This window comes from Coenobita brevimanus, chromosome 64 (genome assembly GCF_032717465.1).
Source record: "Coenobita brevimanus isolate Jiangsu-jjx chromosome 64, ASM3271746v2, whole genome shotgun sequence".
In the NCBI taxonomy this organism is placed as follows: Eukaryota; Metazoa; Arthropoda; class Malacostraca; order Decapoda; family Coenobitidae; genus Coenobita; species Coenobita brevimanus.
This window is the reverse complement of record NC_137017.1, coordinates 8,048,414-8,068,211: the sequence shown is the minus strand read 5'-3', so window position 1 is coordinate 8,068,211 and position 19,798 is coordinate 8,048,414. Positions and strand designations below refer to the sequence as shown.

The following is a 19,798-nucleotide window of genomic DNA, read 5'->3' as shown; positions in this document are numbered from 1 at the left end:
CAGACGTGAGTGGTGAGGGCAGTAAGGATGGTGGCGATGGAGGGCAGCATGTACTGGTGTGTCTGTTGCAGGAGCTAGGATGCCTTATGGAGTCACTCAGCACCACCTCAGCAGCCATCATCCTGGACACCCACCTCAGTATGTTGATTTCAGGCTGGCACCTGTGGTAATCGTAGGGGCTTCTGTCTTCTTAGTGTAATAGGAAAAGTGTATGGTAGGATACTTATTGACAGAGGTAGGGAAATAACAGAGGAATTAGTTGGAAAAGAACAGGAAGGTTTTAGGAAGGGAGGAGGTTGTGTAGATCAGATATTCATTCTTAGATCTTCAGTGGAAAAGTTTCTAGAGAAGGGAAAGAAGTTGTATGTGGCCTTCATGGATTTGGAGACAGCATATGACAGGCTGGATAGACAAGGATTGTGGAAAGTATTAAGAATATAAGGAGTAGGTGGGAAGTTGTTGAATGCTGTGAAGAGTATGTATGATGGTGCTAAGGCTGCAGTGCATGTGGATGGTGCACTAAGGGAATTTTTCTGTTTGAAGGTTGGGTTGAAACAGGGATGTGTCATGTCTCCGTGGTTGTTCAATCTATACATGGATGGGGTAATAAAAAAGGTAGGGCAGTTGATGTTGGAGTGGCCCTAGTGAGAGAGGGTAGTGTTTAGAAGCTCCCTGTGGTACTGTTGTTTGTAGATGATACTGTGTTGTTGAGTGAAGACGAAGGGGAGCTGCAAAGCTTGGTGGATAAGTTTGGGAGAGTGTGTAAGAAACAGAATCTAAAAGTGAATGTAGGGAAGAGTAAAGTGATGGTCTTTAAGAGAGGTGAAGTCAGTGAATGTACAGTGAGGTTGGATGGTTAGGAAATGGGAAATGTGAGTACGTTTAAGTACTTGGGGGGGGGTGATGAGTAAGGATGGAGGTTTGGAAGGTGAAGTGCTTGAAAGGGTACAACAAGGAAGAAAGGTTGCCGGTTCCTTGAAAGCAGTGATAAGAAACAGGGAAGTGAGCATGGAAGTGAAAAAGTTACTACATGACAGTATTGTGATACCAACTCTAACGTATGGAAGTGAAGCTTGGACGTTGTTGGAAGGGCACAAGTCAAGAGTGAGAGCAGTGGAAATGAGTTATTTAAGAGGAGCCTGTGGAGTCACATGGAGAGACAGGCTGACAAATGAGGATATAAAAGAACGTTGTGGTTTGGATGTGGATGTGATAGGAAGCGTTAGGAGGAACACACTGAGGTGGTTTGGCCATGTGGTGAGGATAGAGGGAGAGAGACTGATGAGGAGAGTGTATGTGAGTGAAATGGAGGGGGTAAGGGGGAGGGGGAGGCCAAGGATGAGATGGAGGGATGGAGTGGAGCAGTATATGAGAGAGGAGGGTGTGAGTTGGGAGCAGGGCGGTGAAATGGCGGGGGACAGGGCGACATGGCGGCGATTTGTGTGTGGCCACCCCGTACGGGAGTAAGGTGTCTGGCAATAGATAGATGGATTGACCTGTGGTTTACCCTTTTTACCTTAACTTGGCCCAGATTTTTTTAACTTTTTCAATTTATTTCATGTAGGTAAATAGCAGAAAAAGACAATTCTTAAACTCTACATCTTTTCCATAGCACTTCTTCATGACAAGCACAATATTTTAGTGTTAATCTGTTGTTAGTCAGCATTCAGAATGGAGAAATGACAGTTGTAGGCCAAGTTAGAATAAGAAGGGTGTAGTACTGCACTGTCCTTTTGTCCACTGTAACTTATTTAAAAATCCTGTCTCTGTCTTGAATACTGAGTTGTAGCAAGAGATTAACAGAATATGATGCTAGTCATGTATAAGTGTGAATGTATTTTTATGCCTCAGAGATGGAGTCAAGGTCCAGAGGCTTGAATGGTGAGTTATTGTGAGTGTGACCCATTTAACTGAGCAGCCTTTGCTAATTTTCCTATTAGATTTTTCTTGCTCTCTGGGCCCTATCTCATTCGATCCTTAGGCTGAAGAAAAAGGTCTGGATGATGATGGTGATGATGATGATAATAATAATAATGAAAAGGAAGAAAAAAATAAATAAAAGTATAATGAGGAATTCCTGTAGCTACAGTATATTACTGATGAAGATTTTTATCATTTGATGCATGTAACAGACCTTGTTGATGCTGTGGTGGCAGTGTTGCTGCATCCCAACAGTGCAGCTCGTGTGAGTGCCGCCTGGTGCCTGCGCTGCATCTGCCTGGCCCTCCCCTCACAGCTTCACCCCCTCATCACCCGCTGCTGTGACCGCCTCGACACACTGAAGTCATCACCTGAAGCCATTGCTGGTTATAGGTAGGTAGGATTAATTATAGGTAGTTCTGGTACTGTCATATATGAGCAGCAATACTGTAGTATATGCATTGTGTACAATAAATCCCCACTTGAAATCTAGGGTGTGTGCAGGTAAAATGCCACCTTAACTGAAATAACCTGAAGTGAGACATGTTTCTGGTTCGTGACCTAGAAGTTTGGAGCACAAACAGCACTTATTTCATACTTATAAGAAGCTTTATAATGAATCATAAGCAACTTTATTTGAATTGTAGAAGGTGAAGTATTAGCAGCTCAATAATGAAACAAATTTAAGTGAAGTAGCATTAACATGGACTCAAAGTATTAAATCAGATATCATCTAATATGGCATGTAACTGATGTGTATGTTGCAGTTGTGTGGTGTCTGCTCTGGTAGGCTGTGTGCACAAGACTCCACTTGGTATTCCACACATGCGAGGCAAAGTGCTCTTCAACATTGCTGAGGAGTTGCTTCGATCAGCCAGCCAGAACTCCCGACTTTCACTGCACAGAACTCAGGCTGGCTGGCTGATCATCGGCTCTATCATGACACTGGGTAAGACTAGCAGTTTGTGTTTCCCTGAAGAAGTGTGTGGCTTTCACCAGGCATGCTTTCTCCCTCCTTGTTTTGTGGGCTTTTTCTTCATTCTCTTTTTAGTTGGGAAATGGATGATAATGATGATTGTGATGTGAAGTAGAGAAAAGAGATACACTACCTGTAAGGTAATGGAAGGGTTTAATAAGTTTAAGAGTACTGATATGTGTTGGATAATGAATTAAATGTGACAGAAGACTGTATATGATCTGGGATGATGATATAAGGTTCATTGCATGAAGTCTGATAAACTGAAGGTAAAAATTTCTCTGTCTTTGAAATGTGGTAATAGTACTGTATATTGTTTTATTACACATGCATAATTACAGTTATGATAGGGTAGTATACCTTGTGAATGTCTTTGATAAACTTTGCTATAATACCAGTACTGTGTTATGAAAGTTTTAACAACTTACTTATGTTGCAGGTGTTGGAGTAGTGCGAGGTCTCCTTCCTCGAATGCTTCTGTTGTGGAAGAATTCTTTCCCAAGATCAAGTAAAGAAATTGAAAGTGAAAAAGCAAGAGGAGATGCTTTCACGTGGCAGGTTGGTTATAACCTCTCCCTGGAGGTGATGTCAGAGTGTGCACTGCTTGAAAGATGAAGCTTTGTAAAAGACAGTGCAGATGCCAGTTATTTTACCTTTAAATAGTGGTCTCTGAAGAATTTTTGCTGAAGTTATCTGGGTTGGTTGGGGTTTATTACTTACATAATACCACTTAGGGATGAGTGTGGCTGGTCACTCTCATCTTAAATGCCAGGACCAACTTGCCTAACCCTGGGCTCCTACACTTCTCACACAGGTTTAGATGATGGATGGATGGATCTGTGGCATTAGAGATTATAGTACCGGTACTTATATAAGCCTTTGAATAGACAGTATAGATGCTAACTATCATGTTCAGAGTTTGCTGAAGTTATGGGTTAATGATTATCACTGATTTTTGTAGGGCATGCCGTTGATAGCTTTCCCTCTTGTATGCTTCCTGTTTCCTTATGAGTTTGTGATACAACAGGTTTTCATGTGTTCTAAATTGTGTATTTTCTCAGGTAACTTTGGAGGGTCGAGCGGGTGCCCTTGCCTCGATGCACAGTTTCCTGATGCACTGCTCTGAGCTGGCTGCCGAGGACACTGTACGCAGGCTTCTCCTTCCTATTGAAGCTGCCCTCCTCATGCTGTCCAGGTGCAGACATGGTAGTTTTTTTTCACATTAATTTGGCCCAGATTTTTATTGTATTGTGCCTTACATTTTTGTAGCCCAGTGACAGAAAAAAGCGGTACAATGGCTCCTCATCCTTTCCATAACACTTCTTTGTGACTAGCAACATAATATAGTGTTAATCCATAGCTACAGCTTAGCATTCAAGATTGGAAAAAGGCAATATTAGACCAAGTTAAAGTGAATGTGTTCAAGAGTGCTAGATATGCCATGATCGTATTGTGTGAAACAAAGATGAAAGGGTGTGAAGTGGAGGAGTCGGAGGGTGTGAAATGTGTTAAGATTGGGCATGGATGGGGGAGGAAGATGCAAGGAAGGAGTTTTTTTGTTGATGAATGAGGTGTGTAGCGTATGCACCGTGTGATGACAGGAGTGAGAGAGAGAAAGACTGGTTTTGGGATGAGTTGGATGAAGCAGTGGGAGAAATGCCCAGGAGTTATAAAGTGATCGTAATGGACGATATGAATTGAATAGTAGGTACTGATCCTGTGTATGACATAATGGATTGTAATGGAGTACCAGGAGAAAATGATAATGGGAAGCGACTGAAGGATACCGGTATGTACCAGGAAAGGAGGTTGTGCATTAACCCCTATTTCATACACAAAGAATCACATAAATATACATGGTATAGAGGGAATGGGGATCGTGGTGGAAGGAGCCTAATTGATTTCGTGCTCATAGAGAGGTCGATGCTGGGAATGATTGCTGATATGAGGGCTGTGAGAGGATGATGTGGAGGTCTGTCAGATCATACAATTGTTGTGTGCAAGATGAAGCTGAAAGGAGTGAGGTGGACCAGGAGAGATTGGAGCAGTCATGGAGAAAGACTGAAAGTCGAGAAGCTGAGGATCAAAGAAATGGCAGATGAATACAGGACCAAAGTAGGGGAGGAGTTAGAATCAGTGAATTGGAATGAAATGGAGCTGGACAGCCTGTGGAATGTATATAGGGATTGCTTAGTTAGGAATGCTAAAGCAGTGTGTGGTGTGGCAAGAGTAATAACAAAGAAGAAAGTTATGGCATTGTGGGGTGAAGAGGTTAAGAGAGGAGTGGAGGAAAATAGGAAGAAGTGGCTAGAGTGGTTAGAGGACAGGGGTTCAATTGAAATAAGAGCTGAATATATTGAGAGCAAGAAGTACATAAAGAGACTAGTGAAGTGGAAAAAGTAGGAGGTAAATAAAGATCTGGGAAGAAAAATGAATACAAATTACTCTGAAAATAGGAAGTTATTCTGGAAAGAAGTGCGGAAATGTGGAAGTGACAGTGGAAAGAAATGTGAAAATGTAAAGGATGTCAGTGGTAGATTATTAACCCATGGGGATGAAGTAAGGACCAGATGGAAAGAATGTTTTGAAAGCCTAATGAATGTGAAAAGAGAGAGCAGGGCCAGTGTAAACATGATTGGTTTTGGGGGCGTGCAGAGAAGGAATGCAATGCCAGGAATTGTGACACTCGCGCAGGTGAAGAACGCTATGAAGCGGCCAAAAAATGGGAAAACGGCTGGGGTTGATGTGGTGTATGCAGAGATGATTAAGTGTAGTAGAGAGAGCAGAATGAAGTGCTTGTTGGAGATATGTAAGAAGGCATGGATGAACGAAACTGTGCCAGCAGAGTGGAAAAAGGCTGTGATTGTATCCTTGTACAAAAATAAAGGTGAGCGAAGTGAGTGCAAGAATTATCGTGGCATAAGTTTATTGAGTGTGGTGGGGAAGGTATATGGAAGAATTATTATAGAGAAAGTAAGAGACATATCAGAAGTCGTAGTGAGTGATGAAGAGGGTGGCTCAAGGAGTGGCAGAGGATGTGTGGGCCAAATATTTACAGTAAGACAGATAGTGGCGAAGGCTTGTGTAAAGGACCATAAAGTGTTTATGGCATTCATGGATCTGGAAAAAGCATATGACAAAGTAGACAGAGAAAGGATTGTGGAAGGTTTTGCACATGTACAGTATAGTGTAGATGGTAAGCTGCTAGATGCTGTCTAGAGTTTTTATGATGGTTTTGAAGCATGTGTAAGGGTAAATGGGCATCTAAGTGAATGGTTCACAATCGGCGTGGGCATGGGACAAGGTTGTGTGATGTCCCCATGGTTGGTTAATATATATATATATATGGATGGAGTGATGAGAGAAGTAAGAACACTAATAATGGAGGATGGCATTGGTAATGAATGGTGATGGATGGAATATCTCTAATTTGTTGTATGCAGTACTACTTGCAAATACTGGCCAAGAAGTTGGTAGACTAGTGCGAAGTTATGCTGATGTCTGTGAATGTCGTGCCTTGAGAGTAAATGTAGAAATGAGTAAAGTGTTGGTTATTGAGAGAGAAGATTACTCCCTGTGTGATGTTACAGTGAATTGAAAGAGATTGGAATTGGTGAGAGAGTCCAAATACCTGGGTACAGTGATAGAAAAGAGGGGAAAATGTGCAAAAGAACTGGAAAGTAGAATGACTCAAGGAAGGAAAGTAGCTGGTGCTTTGAAGGCCTTGATAAGAAACAGAGGCCTGAGTGTTGCAATTGCATGAGGCTTACATGAAAGCGTTAGTTCCAACTTCAACATATGGATGTGAGACTATGGTGTGGCATGAAAATGAAAAGTCAAGAGTGATGACGGTGGAGATAGGACTGCTGAGAAATGTATGTGGAGCACAGAGAGTGGATAGGATCCAAAATAATGTGATTCGTGAAAGATGTGGAGTGAGGAAGTCTGTGGCCACCAGAATCGAAGAGAGTGTACTGAGATGGTATGGTCCTGTGTAGAGAATGGATAACATTAGAGTGGTGAAAATGGTATATTTGAGCAAATTTGAAGGAGGGAGGAGGCAAGGTAGGCCAAGGGGAAGATGGAGGGATATGGTGGATGAGTGTGTGAGGAAGAGAGGTATGGGAGTCAGGGAGGCTAGGGGACTGACAAGAGATCGAGCAGGCTGGATGAATGTTGTGAGAAGAAGTGCATGATCAGGGATTTGGCACCCCTTTTTAACTTGACAGTGTCCTGATTGACTTTATCGGATAAGTTTATGTGAAGCTACAGAGTGTGATGAATGTTTTTAGTGTATCAGATAGAGCCAAGATTCCAGGGGCTTGAATGGTGAGTGAACGGAAGCATGGCCCATTGGATTGGGCAGACTTAGGCTGTCTGGACTTTGCTACTTCTCACCCTGCCCTAGGGTGGGAGAGGAGGTCCGGATGATCTATCTATCTATCTATAGCCCGACGCCCTAATCCTGCAAAGGGTGGGCGCAGACAAAACGCCTCCAAGTCGCTCTGTCACCGACCATTTGACTACCCTCCCCCCAACTCACCCCCCCCTCCCTCATATACCTCTCAACTCCATCCCTCCACCTCATCCTCGGTCTACCTCTCCCTCTCCCTCCCTCCACCTCACCTACATATACCCTCTTAGTCAGTCTTTCATTCTCCGGATGATGATGGTGAAAATAAAGTAAAAAGATTTTAGTCATTATTTATATACAGTATAGTGGTTGGTTGGGGTGCTTACCATGTATTCACTTGATATAGTGCAGCTCTCTGGTGATGGCCCTTTCCTCTCTTTCTTCTGTCTTTCCTTCCTTCCTTTTCTGTCTTTCTTTGCTTCATTCTTTCTTCTTCCGTCTGTCTATGGGTGACTCTTCACTGAGTGACAAGCCAAGTGGTTTCCAGTATACTAGGAAACCATTTGTTTCTCAGGGTGGTAACCATATACTGTAATCAAATTATGGCACCTGGTGGTTTGATGGACAGTTAAGTTGCTCCAATCGGATTGAGCCCGTGCAGCTTTCTATCCAAGGCTGGTTGGGGTTTATTTCTCACATAATGCCACTCAGGGATGAGTGAGGCTGGTCACTCTCATCTTAAATGTCAGGACCAACTTGCCTAGCCTTGGGCTCCTATGCTCCTCTTGGGGCTTCGCAGGATTAGATGCTGCTGATGCCTTAGCTAACTGGCTAAGAAAGCACCCAAACATGTCTCCAGGCTAGGACACAAACATTAAATTTACAGTCTAGTTCCCTGTTTCGGTTTTATGTTGGAACAGGCTGTAGCAATAGGATTAAAAAATAAACCAGTTCTAGTAGGCTGAAAAAATACCCCTCACTTTTTCCATCCATCCATTGATCATCAGTAATAATAATAAGTGGTAGGTGGGATAATAAGTGGTAGGTGGGGGCGCTCATCATCCACCCACTCAGTGCTGCTATCAGGTGTCTGCCCTTTTTCTCCACCTTCCTTCTTTCCTTGCTCCTCTTCTGTATTTCTTTCCATCCTTCATTCCTCTTCCTTCTGCCTGCGGGTGACTTTACACTCCCTCTTCTGTTTTCTGTCTGTCTTTCCTTCATTCTTTCTTCCTTATGCCTATGGGTGATTCCACACTGAGTGACAATTCAAATTCAAGCCCGTCTACCTACCAGAGTGCTGGTGGCTTATCTCCATCTTCACACCAATGCAAGAGACGTGAATTACAAAAAGACGAGGATGATGAAGAGTTCGAACTTAGAAACACACGATCTGATGATAATCTACTTAATATTAAAAATAAAAAGTCGAAAAAATGACTCGGGGAAGGTAATCGGGTTGATAAGAATTAGCGCAGTGGGGGTTAACGATATTTCTTGCATGTTTTAGATAATGGGAGAACATTTATGATGTGATGGTTATTATAAAATTCAATGTACTGTATATGGTGTTATGTTTAATATTGTTTTAAACTTGGTACCCTCAGCATCACCCACATAGTGAAGCAGTATGGGCAACACCTGAAGGCAGCCACTGCCATGGTCAGACTACGCCTTTACCAGGTCCTCTCACTCCTTCCACCACAGTCATTTGAGAGTGAGTCTGTTTTTTGTGTCATATGAATAATTGATTGCTGTTGCCAGGATGATTTATGAATAGTGTTTGTTTTCACACTTGCTTAAAACATACTATAATTTATCATTTTCCAATAATATCCTATTGTGCATTTTCCTCTCCTAAATACAGTAGTTTCTTTGATCTTCAATGTATTTTCACAAATCTGTCATGTATAGGGAATACATTTCTCACAATATTAAGAGAAGAGGTACTAGGAATACAATTGAAAATTATTTGCAGATATTTATAATTTTAAATTGCGATTGAGTGAATAAAAAAGCTAATTGACTATCTGCTTTTAGGTCATTACACAAGTATCCTGAAGTTACTGGTGAGTGAGTTCACTTTAGCAGAGAGTGGAGCCAATACCACCACATCTCTCCTGCGTACTATGTGTCACGCCGATGATTCCGTCATTCTTGGCTCATGGCTCCAGCACACTCACCATAAGTCAATTGAGGATCAGGTAGGGAGATTATTTGTTGATGTTGTTTAAACTTTACTCTGAGTGATTACTAGGACCTATTATTGTTATTATTATTTTTTTATTGTTGCTGCCAAATGATGTTACTCATTTCAAGAAGCATGCCAGCATGAAAGATTATGTAACATTGCATTATCATAACCAGTGCAGTTTCATTCTCTTGGGTCATCATGTTATGATATTAATAAAATGGTTACATTGGTAAAAAAATGCTTTGAAATTCTTGACTGCTCATTTGTGTCTGTTTCTCAGCCTTGTGTGAAATACTGTAATATATCTTCCTTTGACCAGCTGCAAGCCAACAGTGCAAGTGGGTCAGGTGCCCTGGAACATGACCCAACCTTCCTCTACCGCCCATTGCCCGAAGGGGAGACCATACCTGGACCATTGCCCCTGGGGGTGGCTGTCATTGATGCCTCGGTGGTGCTATTTGGACAGATGTTTCCCCTGGTTGCTAATAAGCATAGACTAAAGGTGGGAATTTTATGGTTGATGAGAGTAAATCTATTAGTTGTATGTGAAATGCAGCTATTAAAAAATACCCCCCAGAAATATACAAGGATGCTGATAGTTAGGCCTGTAAGCCAGTATTTTGGTAATTTGAATGCAGGGTGACTGACTGTCAAGCCCATTCATTGGGGATGCTGTGATAGTTCTCTTCCTTTTGTGATTTCTCTCTATTTGCATTCTGGGCACTACCTCACTTGATCCTTAGGTAGAAAGAGGTCAGAATGGTGAAGAATTGCATTTGAACTGTAACGATGATTTTTTTTGCAGATGTTGAATTTATTTGGTGATATGATTAGAGCGTCCAAGAGCCAACGTCAAGAAGCAGTCCAGATGAATATTTTTACGGCTGTTCTCAGTGCCCTCAAGGTGCTCAGTGATAACAAGGCTTCCTTTGGTCAAGATGATGTCAAGAAAGCTGCCACTACTTTACTCTTGGTAGGTACTGTGTTTATTGTATTCCCCCCCCCACCCAAGATGCAGTGCTGTTCCTCTGCTTGTATTTATTAGCCATGAGTAGTGTAATTAATGTCTGATTTTAAGGAAATTGTGGCTGTGATATTTATTCTTTATCTTTGAATATTAGTAAGACTTCCCTTATTAGTGTGCAGAAATTAGGGTTATGAATTCACTCTCTGTCCGTCTGTCTATTGCCAGACGCCTTAATCCCATAAGGGATGGCCACAAACAAATCGCCTCCATGTCGCCCTGTCCGCTGCCGTTTCACAGCCCTCCCCCCCAGCTTACACTTCCCCACTCTCATATACCTTTTCACTCCATCCCTCCATCTCATCCTTAGCCTCCCCTTCCCCCTCTCCTCCTCACTCACATACACTCTCCTTGTTAGTCTCTCTCCATCCTCTCCATATGGCCAAACCACATCAGTGTATTTCTCCTAACGCTTTCTGTCACATCCACATCCACACCACAACGTTTCTTCACTCCTCATTTTTCAGTCTGTCTCTCCATGTATCTCCACATACTCCTCTCAAATAACTCATCTCCACTTCTCTCACTCTTGATTTGTGTCCATCCAACAAGGTCCAAGCTTCACCTCAGTACATTAGAGTTGGTATCACAGTACTATCATGCAGTGACTTTTTTTATTTCCATGCACACATTCCTATTTCTTATCACTATTTCAAAGAACCAGCAACCTTTAACTGATAAATGTTTATTCAGTTCGGTGAAATAAATGTAATCTAAGAGGAGTTTTTGTAGTACTGATTTATAATGTGTGAGTTAAAAGCAACAGAGAGATCTCCACATCTGTGTTCTTAAATTTGATTTTATCTTGATGGAAGTTCCTGCATAGCAAGGGAAAGTTCTCTCCCATACTAGTGTTTTGAATCCTAGTACTGTACTCTGTGGGTAAATGCAGCATTTCATACTTGTATGGTGGTGACCATCATCCACTCACTGGATGTAGTGCTGCCTACTTCTTCCTTAGCCTTTATTTTTATTTTTATTTTTTTATTTTTTTTCTGTGCCTGCCCTCCTCTCTTCCTGTTTCCCCCATCTTTCCTGTCATTTCTTATTGCTTTTCTTTCCTTTACAGGTGGCTTTACATTGAGTGACAAGCCAAATGGTTTCCTGTAAGTCAAGAAACCATTTATAACGGTGGGTGGTAACCATATAACCAAATCCTACGTGTCAGCAAGTGGGTTGGTGGAGGTTTAGTGCCCCTCCCCGTAAAACAAATAACTCAAAGACAGTGGCCACCCCTTATGGGATTATGGTGTCTGGCAATAGATAGATAGATAGATAGATCTTACTACCGTATATGCCGGTGTATAAGGCCAACCTGTGTATAAGACTATTCCCAATATTTCCACTCAGAATGTGGGTTTAGAGGTATACTCTATGCATAAGACGAGTACCAACTCTTTAGACACTGGGAACTTGTTGCCCCAGTAACCTCAGTTCTTCATTACTCTTCCCACTGACCAGTGAAGTGATACTATTACCATGTTGCCAAGCAACACAGCCTTTGGTTAGGTTTTACTTTAAACCGGCTTCTGCATGGGTTTTACAAGCTACCTTGGCTGCATGTGCCACCTCTGATATCAAAATGGGTTGTACATTTAATAATTGATTATTAAAAACTTAATATCATGTGACTGTGAATTTTATAAAATAGGTTAAAGGAAGTTACATTTTATTAAAATCATCACAATAACTGTCAGTGATTAAAAACCTTCAAATTCAGTATCATCCACATCTGACATTATCAGTTCATAAACTTCATCCTGCGTTAAAGTGTGCAGTTTTTCATCGTAAGGATCAGACTCTGAATTCTGAAGCGTAGCTTCGGCATCAGCTTCCTCTCCCTCATCTGCCCACAAAATGTCATTTTCTGTGCCATACACTGAACTGGATATTCCACATTTCTTGAAAGAGTTAATGACTGTTTCCACAGAAATATCATTCCATGCCTTGATAATAAAATCACAGCTCATCTTGACTTGAAGCATGCATATTCCGACCACTTGTATACGACTTTTTACCACTGATCATTCACTCGTTCCATTTCTCACTTGGTCTTTGAATGGTTTACTCAGACAGATATCAAGTGGTTGTAGGACTGAAGTTAATTCACCAGGAATAATGGCAGTGTCACTGTTGTTTATCACTGTTGGTAATAACCCTTGCTTCATATCTGGCAACCCTGCACTCGGTGGTAATTTGTAAACAACCCAGCCAGGCGAAACACACGATGGTGTCCATGGTGTGAGCTCAACAGTTTACTCATCTTTCATATGTCCTCAGGGCCTTATCCATGGAGATATTTTTAATAAAAGTTTGTCTTCATATAGAAAACAAGTTGTGTCTGATGACGATGTTAGTAATTTCAACAGTTTTTGACCGTATAAGTACAATATTCAGGGAAACAAGGTTCAAGGTGACTGTTTGGCAGTGTTCCCTATCACGCCTATGGATCCCATAACCACAGTATGTAGAGGTTAGGATTTTATACCCAGTGTGTAGGACGACCCCCCATTTCTGGGGATTTTTTAATGAGGGTCAAGAGTTGCCCTATACACTGGCAAATACGGTAATTGTGTATTTTTTCCTACCAGGGAGGTCTGACTCACCCCAACTCAACCCTGCGGTGTGCATCAGGTGAAGCCATTGGACGGATGGCTCAGGTTGTGGGGGACCCACGCTTTGTTGCAGAGATGGCTCAGAACAGCTTCGACAAACTGAAGAGTGCCCGTGATGCTGTCAGCCGAACAGGGCACTCTCTGACACTGGGCTGCCTACACCGCTATGTTGGTGGCATGGGATCTGGCCACCACCTAAGCACTTCTATCAGTATCCTGCTTGCATTAGCTAAAGACACCACATCCCCTTTAGTTCAGGTCAGTTATGTATTCTGCTGGACTTCTTTCAGTTTTTGAAGTAAAGTGGAACTAATAGTTGACAAAGCTTCAGTTTTGTTTATAAGTATCTGATGGGTCTCAGTCAGCCTGTCTGTATTTTTTAATAGTTTGATATCTCATGAATTGTTCCAGATATGCAGGGCCTGCATATCTGGAACAATTTATGGGATTGCAATAAAACCTCGAGAATGACTCACCACCTGGAAAAATTTCTCAGAAGAAAGACTGTGTTATTTACCTTCGTAATGCACAAAACGACCGTTTGCTAAGCTAGTAAAAGGAGGAATGACGCATTACTGACTGACCAGTTCCCTCTCCCTCTCGCCCTACCCCCACCTGCCCAGACGTCACCGTTTCTTCTCTCCTCACTCCTCATCTCTTTCCTGCCCTTCCAGCCATGACCATGCCCTCTTGTGGATCAATGAGAAGTTCCCATGAATATGGCCACATTCTCCTATATAGGGAGTAACTTCAGGGCCGTTGGGGCACCAGAATTTATTTAACAATGTATACAGAAATTTTACTTGCTGCATTTTTATATCAGTGGCACAATACTAGAGGGTGGCCTGTGAAGATTTCCTATGCAGTATTCAGTTTTCACCGTATACATAAGGACCACCCTAATGCAGGCATGGTAATTATGGCTTTGGAAACTGCTATTTGGTACCATTAAGTAGTTGAAGAAAATGAACTATTAATAAGATGAAGATAATAAAATATATTTTTGTTATAAAGGTGTGGGCCCTGCATGCCCTGTCCCTGATTGGTGACTCTGGAGGGCCAATGTTGCGATCGTATGTGGAGCCATCGGTGGGTCTGCTGTTGGAGTTATTATTGACTGTACCCCTCCACACACCTCACGTCCACCAGTGCATTGCCAAGTGTCTCCAGGCTCTCATCACTACTGTTGGCCCAGAACTGCAGGGTTTGTGTTCTTACACACGTAACATCCTTGTCTTATCACACTCACAGTCTTAACTCCTGTATGGAGAGAATTATTGGGATCTTCAACCGAATGAGATAGTATGGCAACAACAAGAATAAACCAAAAAAAGTGCATTATCATTCTGAAGGGATTAGTATAGATTTACTGGTGAAATGGAGAGTGCTTTAGTATGTCGTGTGTTACATATGTTATACTCTTTTCTGAAGCAGCTGTGGTAAAGTGAATTTGCAAATTGAAAGTGTTTATTGTATCATGTGCTTCACCATACTGTGTTGCAAAATTGATGATGTCAGTGTCGTTTAATCCAAAATAGGGCTGACTTTGTTGTTTATTAAATAACTGATAAGGATTTATTTATAATAAAAGTTATGTCCACTTATCCTTGACTTCTGAAACTATGATAATTGATGGTATGTTATGTATATGGTAGTTTATGATTCTAAATAATGCTACCGGTACTTATGTTTGTACCAGGGAGCAGCAGCAGTGTGGTGATGGTACGCTGGTCACTGCTTTGTGGGTGTGGACTGGTGCAAGAACATCCTGACCCGCTGGTGCAAGCAGAGGCCATTGCTTGCCTTCAGCAGATGCATATGTTTGCACCCAGACATGTCAACCTCTCATCACTTGTGCCCATGCTTGTGGTTAGTTAATTTACCTCTGGCTTGCACTTTACCCTAAATATTTTCATAGTGTGTTTCTCATAGAGCCAGGATTCCAGGGGCTTGAATGATGAGTGAACGGAAGTGTGGCCTGTTTGATTTGGGCAGGTTTCTGCTGTCTGGACGTTGCTATTCCTCACCCTGCCCTTGGGTGGGAAAGGAGGTCTGGATGATGTTGATGATGTTTCTCATATCAAGGAATATCAGTGCCTTAATACTACAAAGTTTTAGTTGTGTTTAACATCTCAAATTATAATTTGTCAAAGGAGTGTAAGATTTTTCTGTAAAGGGGTTTAGTTTTTACTGGCGGGTTATTCTTGGAGCATATCCTTTTGGTCATGAAAACTTTAACATATCTTTGACTAATAAGAGTGGGTACCTGTTGTTTTGTTTTTATCATGTTTGCAATATAACAGAGGAAGCTGAGCTGTGACCATCTGCTGTTGCGTCGTGCTGCTGTGTCGTGTCTCAGACAGCTGTCGCAGCGTGAGGCCTGGCAGGTGTGCCAGCATGCCCTCACTCTTACTCAGCCCAGTGAAGAGCATGAACAAGGTAGCTGCTAGTTAGTTTGGGAAGAATAATTTTAGCAGTTTTGTTGACATTATCACACTGAAGTGAACAGGTTAATTAAAGATAAAGCATTAATTTTACATGATTGAAGACAGTGTGCTGGTCAGTTTGTTGACTCCTGTTTTGATAAATATTTGGCAGCTACTGCAAGGTGAAAATATGTCTGTAACCATACATAAGAACTAATGCAAGTGTGCAGTAGAATGGAAAAGGCTGAGCTCTTGTTTGTTTTTCAAAGCATCATGAAATAGACAAAAACATTGATCTTCACTTTTACGTCAATAGTCATTATTATGTTTGTTATTTTTTAGCACAAATTCTAATGCAAACATGGTGTGAAGGTTCGAGCATGAGTGACACTGGCCTGCCTGGGCTTCTGTTTGGACTGCTGGACACTGAGACAGACTGTGTGCTGGTGAAAAATGTACACCACACCCTTACCTCCATGCTACAGGCTCTGGCCACATCACATCTCAACATGTGGCTCACACTCTGTCAGGAGGTGCTTACTAGTACTACAGGTAGGTCATGTCTTACATTCATCATTCTTAACCCCTTAACCGCGGGGCGTCACTTTTGTGACGCTTGGGAGCAAGGGATCATACCGCGGGGCGTCACTTTTGTGATTCTGTGTTATTTTGAATTCACCCGGGCTTCCAAGTGGGGGCTTGTATCATCTATCAGTACTGCCAATGTCCAACACTAGTCAGCACTCCTAATCTCATCTGTACTCCCATCCATTGTTGACAATTTAGCCATTTCTCCCCGTTCTTGACTCCCCTCCCTACCCCCCCTCCATTACCCTATCCTCTCGCCTGCCCGGCCATGCTACGCTAAGTAAATCTTCCCTGGAATTTTTCACTGATTTCATCCATTGAAATAAGCCCTATGCCCTATTCTTATACCAAATAATATATACAAGAAAGAAATAAGGTAAGTGAGAGTGCCATACACCTGGAATTGGCTAATTATCACCTGACAACACCTCACGTGCGCTAATTTTCACTGTTTTTTTCCCCTTGAAATATGCCGTATAATCTATTTTCGTAATAAATATACATATAAGGAGGGAAGGGAGAAGCCTAAGTGATATTTACATTCACCAGGAACTACCTAATTTATAATGTATTGTCTAGATTTCCTGCCAATCATTTCAGTGAAATACATAGCTGTTTCAAGAGCTACGTTGGTAGTACTGAATATCCCCTAAGTAGGCCTCTACCCCGGCCCTCCGTTATCAGTTCTCTCTCATCTTCCGAAGGGGAGGTACGCCTGTTCCTCTTGCTGACTTCAGGGCCTTTTTCATCCCCATGCAAAGGGCCCTGTGACCTTTACCCGCTACTAAACCTCGTGTGGAAAGAGGTAAAGGGCTGACAATTGATAAAAGAGTGACTACGATCTTTCTATTGAGTAAAACAGTGCAAGTGGAATTGTAAATAATGTGTAAATAATGTGTAAACAGCAAGTGAAAGTAATGAATGTAAATATACGTGAACAATGGAAAATAGTTTTATAAGTTACTTCAAGTGACAGTGCATAACACAGTGTAAATAAAATAGAAATGTAAATAACGTAAATAAAATAGAGAACGTTAATAGAAATGTAAATGAGTAGTATTATAAGAATACGAGTATATACCCTAGGAGTAATGAAAGTGAAAGTTTCACTCTAGCATGTCTGAATACTATGAGTTATGAGAGTGAAGATGAAAGTGACTTTCACTCTCAATGCAAGTATACAGGACGAGAAAGTGAATGCTACGTATTTTACTGAAAGAAATTGAATCCCTACAGTGACAATAAACTAATACTACTGAAGGAAACTTATGGATAAAGACTGTAGATATATATAAGTGTTATATAGTAATAGATATATAAAGTGTGAGGGGTTTTATGAATAATAAATGACAGAGTACCAAGAGCGAATCAGCGCAAGTGCGGCGGTCAGACGCGCTCATAATTTTCATTGCTTTCACAGTGGGTTTTTTTTTGGAGTATGGATCCCAAACTACTTGAAAATCATAGAGTAGTGTTTATAGTGTTAATATCTGGCTGTGGTAATCATATTACGGGTTGTCGGGAAGTGTAAAGTGGAGACTTCGTTACCCAACTTCAGAGGTCTCCACAAGTCCTACAGTAACTGACGAAGGCTCAACAAACATTCCAGGAGAAAGCTGAAGGTATGTGCCATAAGCATATATAATTTTAATATTCTGGGACTAATAACTGATTTTTGGCAAATATTTTTTGAGAGTCTGTCGGAGCCCGAATAACCCCGCGGCACACGCAAAACATCGGTAAACATGACCGCGGTGTAGGGGTTAAAGCACTCTTATTGTTTGCCGTATGCCGTGGTTATTTGATGTTTTTTTTTTTTTTTTTTTCCCCTGGTATTCACAGTTTTTCTGTAGTTAATTTGTTATTTTGTGAAGTCTCTAGCATATACAGTAGTAGAGTGACAGGCATCCTTACTGCATGAGATATTCAGTTAGGGTGGATTTGAAGTACTGTACTGTATGTATTGATTTCAGCTATAGTGATGGTTGGGTCGATTGTCTTTTGGTTCATTTAATACCATCATTTTTGTATGCTGTTTACAAATTAATGGTTGTTTTCCTTTTGTGTCCCAGAGAGCAGTGTGAGTGAGGGTGGAAGCAGTGAGGCAGGCGAGGAGGCAGGTGATGATGACATGGCTGTAATCCATGCTGGAGGGGAGCCAGACCCCCATCCCAGCATACCCCCGCGCTGGACTACCCGGGTGTTTGCTGCACAGTGCATTGCCAAAATTACACATGAGTGTCAAAACAACACAGCACACTTTGATCTCGCCCTGGCTAGGGAGTTGCAGACCACGAAGTTGAAAGGTTGACATTAAATATAGCATATTTTTCAGGCATTCCCCTTCATATATTTGGGATGTTTTCCTAGAATATGACATCCTTTTTCATATAATCAGTTCTATACACTGGGGAAAACTGGCAGCTTCATAGATGGCAGTGGCACTTTATAAGAAATCTTTTTATAATTTGTAAATTTAGTTCCAGAAAAGGAGCATAAAAATGGAACTTACATTGAGGGCCTACTGTAGTTAGGGACATATGACTAGCAAAAGCAACACTGCATGCGATGACCTCACTCTTGCCAGGGAGTTGCAGACCACTAAATTAAAAGAATGGCGATGTACATTTCTGGTTTCTCAGTGGCCATGGTTCTGGTGATGCTACTGATAGGTAGATAGTTAAACAGTAGAAGTCTCGTAATCTGAATGGCAGGGGGCTGAGGGTCTTTCGGACTACTGTTTTTTTTGGACTATTGGATGGGACCTCTGAAAACATTAGAAATATGAACATCCACGATCACTAATTTCTGCCCAGGAGTGTCCCCTTCCTACCCTTGTTTACCCAGGGAAGAGAGGAGGGGAGGACGAAATGAGCTCCACATGCCTCTACCCCAGCTCCCAACCCTCCCCCATACCCCTACCTAACCCCCCCCCACCCATCATTCTTAACTTGTAGTTACATCCCAAGCTGATTTCATGTTTAACATTCTTGGTCCCACTACTAAAACAAACATACTGTAGAACACTAGGATAGGTATCCATCCATCCATCCATCCATCATCCAATCCTATGTTGCCCCATAGAGGAGCGTAGGAACCCTGGGCTAGGCAAGTTGGTACTGACATTTATGATGAGAGTGAACTAGGATACATAAAATGTAAACGGTATAACTTAAAACATGCTGCATCAAGAAGTTAATGCATTATGACGGTGACAGTAAAACCAAAACGTTAACAACTGCCACCTCAGGCCTCATGTGTTGGGTGCACTGCAGATGATGCAAAAATACAAAGGAGAATTACTAGCACAGACTCTTGTAGGGAGCTACAAGAAGAATTAAATAAACTTCATGAATGGAGTAGTACATGGCAAATGGAATTCCTTGTGGACAAGTGTCATGTAATCAAGTTTGGTAAAAGTGGAAAAAGACCTGATTGGGATTATAAGTTAGGAAATAAAACCCTATACACATCAGAAAGAGAGAAAGACCTAGGTGTGATTATCAATAACAGACTATCTCCGGCTGACCACATCAGCGAGAAGGTACGGAACATGTATACACTGCTTGCAAATAAGAGAATAGCTTTCACATACGTAAATGAAGACATGCTAAGAAGGATAATAACATCATTCATTAGACCAACCCTGGAATATGCATCAGTAGTCTGGAGTCCTCATCTCAAAAAGCATATAGACAAGATTG

General features: G+C 41.7%; 1 protein-coding gene across 1 annotated transcript in view; it reads left to right on the top strand.

Annotated features, from left to right (window-relative positions):
- LOC145404652 (HEAT repeat-containing protein 5B) overlaps window positions 1-19,798 on the top strand; it is a 41,024-nt gene that overhangs the window by 7,239 nt on the left and 13,987 nt on the right. The window contains exons 8-22 of the mRNA XM_080276176.1: window positions 4-138; window positions 2,133-2,313; window positions 2,688-2,869; window positions 3,336-3,454; window positions 3,958-4,091; window positions 8,855-8,964; window positions 9,288-9,451; window positions 9,761-9,943; window positions 10,247-10,414; window positions 13,057-13,338; window positions 14,095-14,284; window positions 14,780-14,949; window positions 15,384-15,519; window positions 15,879-16,058; window positions 18,167-18,400. Of these exons, the coding sequence (XP_080132302.1) occupies window positions 4-138; window positions 2,133-2,313; window positions 2,688-2,869; window positions 3,336-3,454; window positions 3,958-4,091; window positions 8,855-8,964; window positions 9,288-9,451; window positions 9,761-9,943; window positions 10,247-10,414; window positions 13,057-13,338; window positions 14,095-14,284; window positions 14,780-14,949; window positions 15,384-15,519; window positions 15,879-16,058; window positions 18,167-18,400 (2,568 nt within the window). The remainder of the gene's footprint in view (window positions 1-3; window positions 139-2,132; window positions 2,314-2,687; window positions 2,870-3,335; window positions 3,455-3,957; window positions 4,092-8,854; window positions 8,965-9,287; window positions 9,452-9,760; window positions 9,944-10,246; window positions 10,415-13,056; window positions 13,339-14,094; window positions 14,285-14,779; window positions 14,950-15,383; window positions 15,520-15,878; window positions 16,059-18,166; window positions 18,401-19,798) is intronic.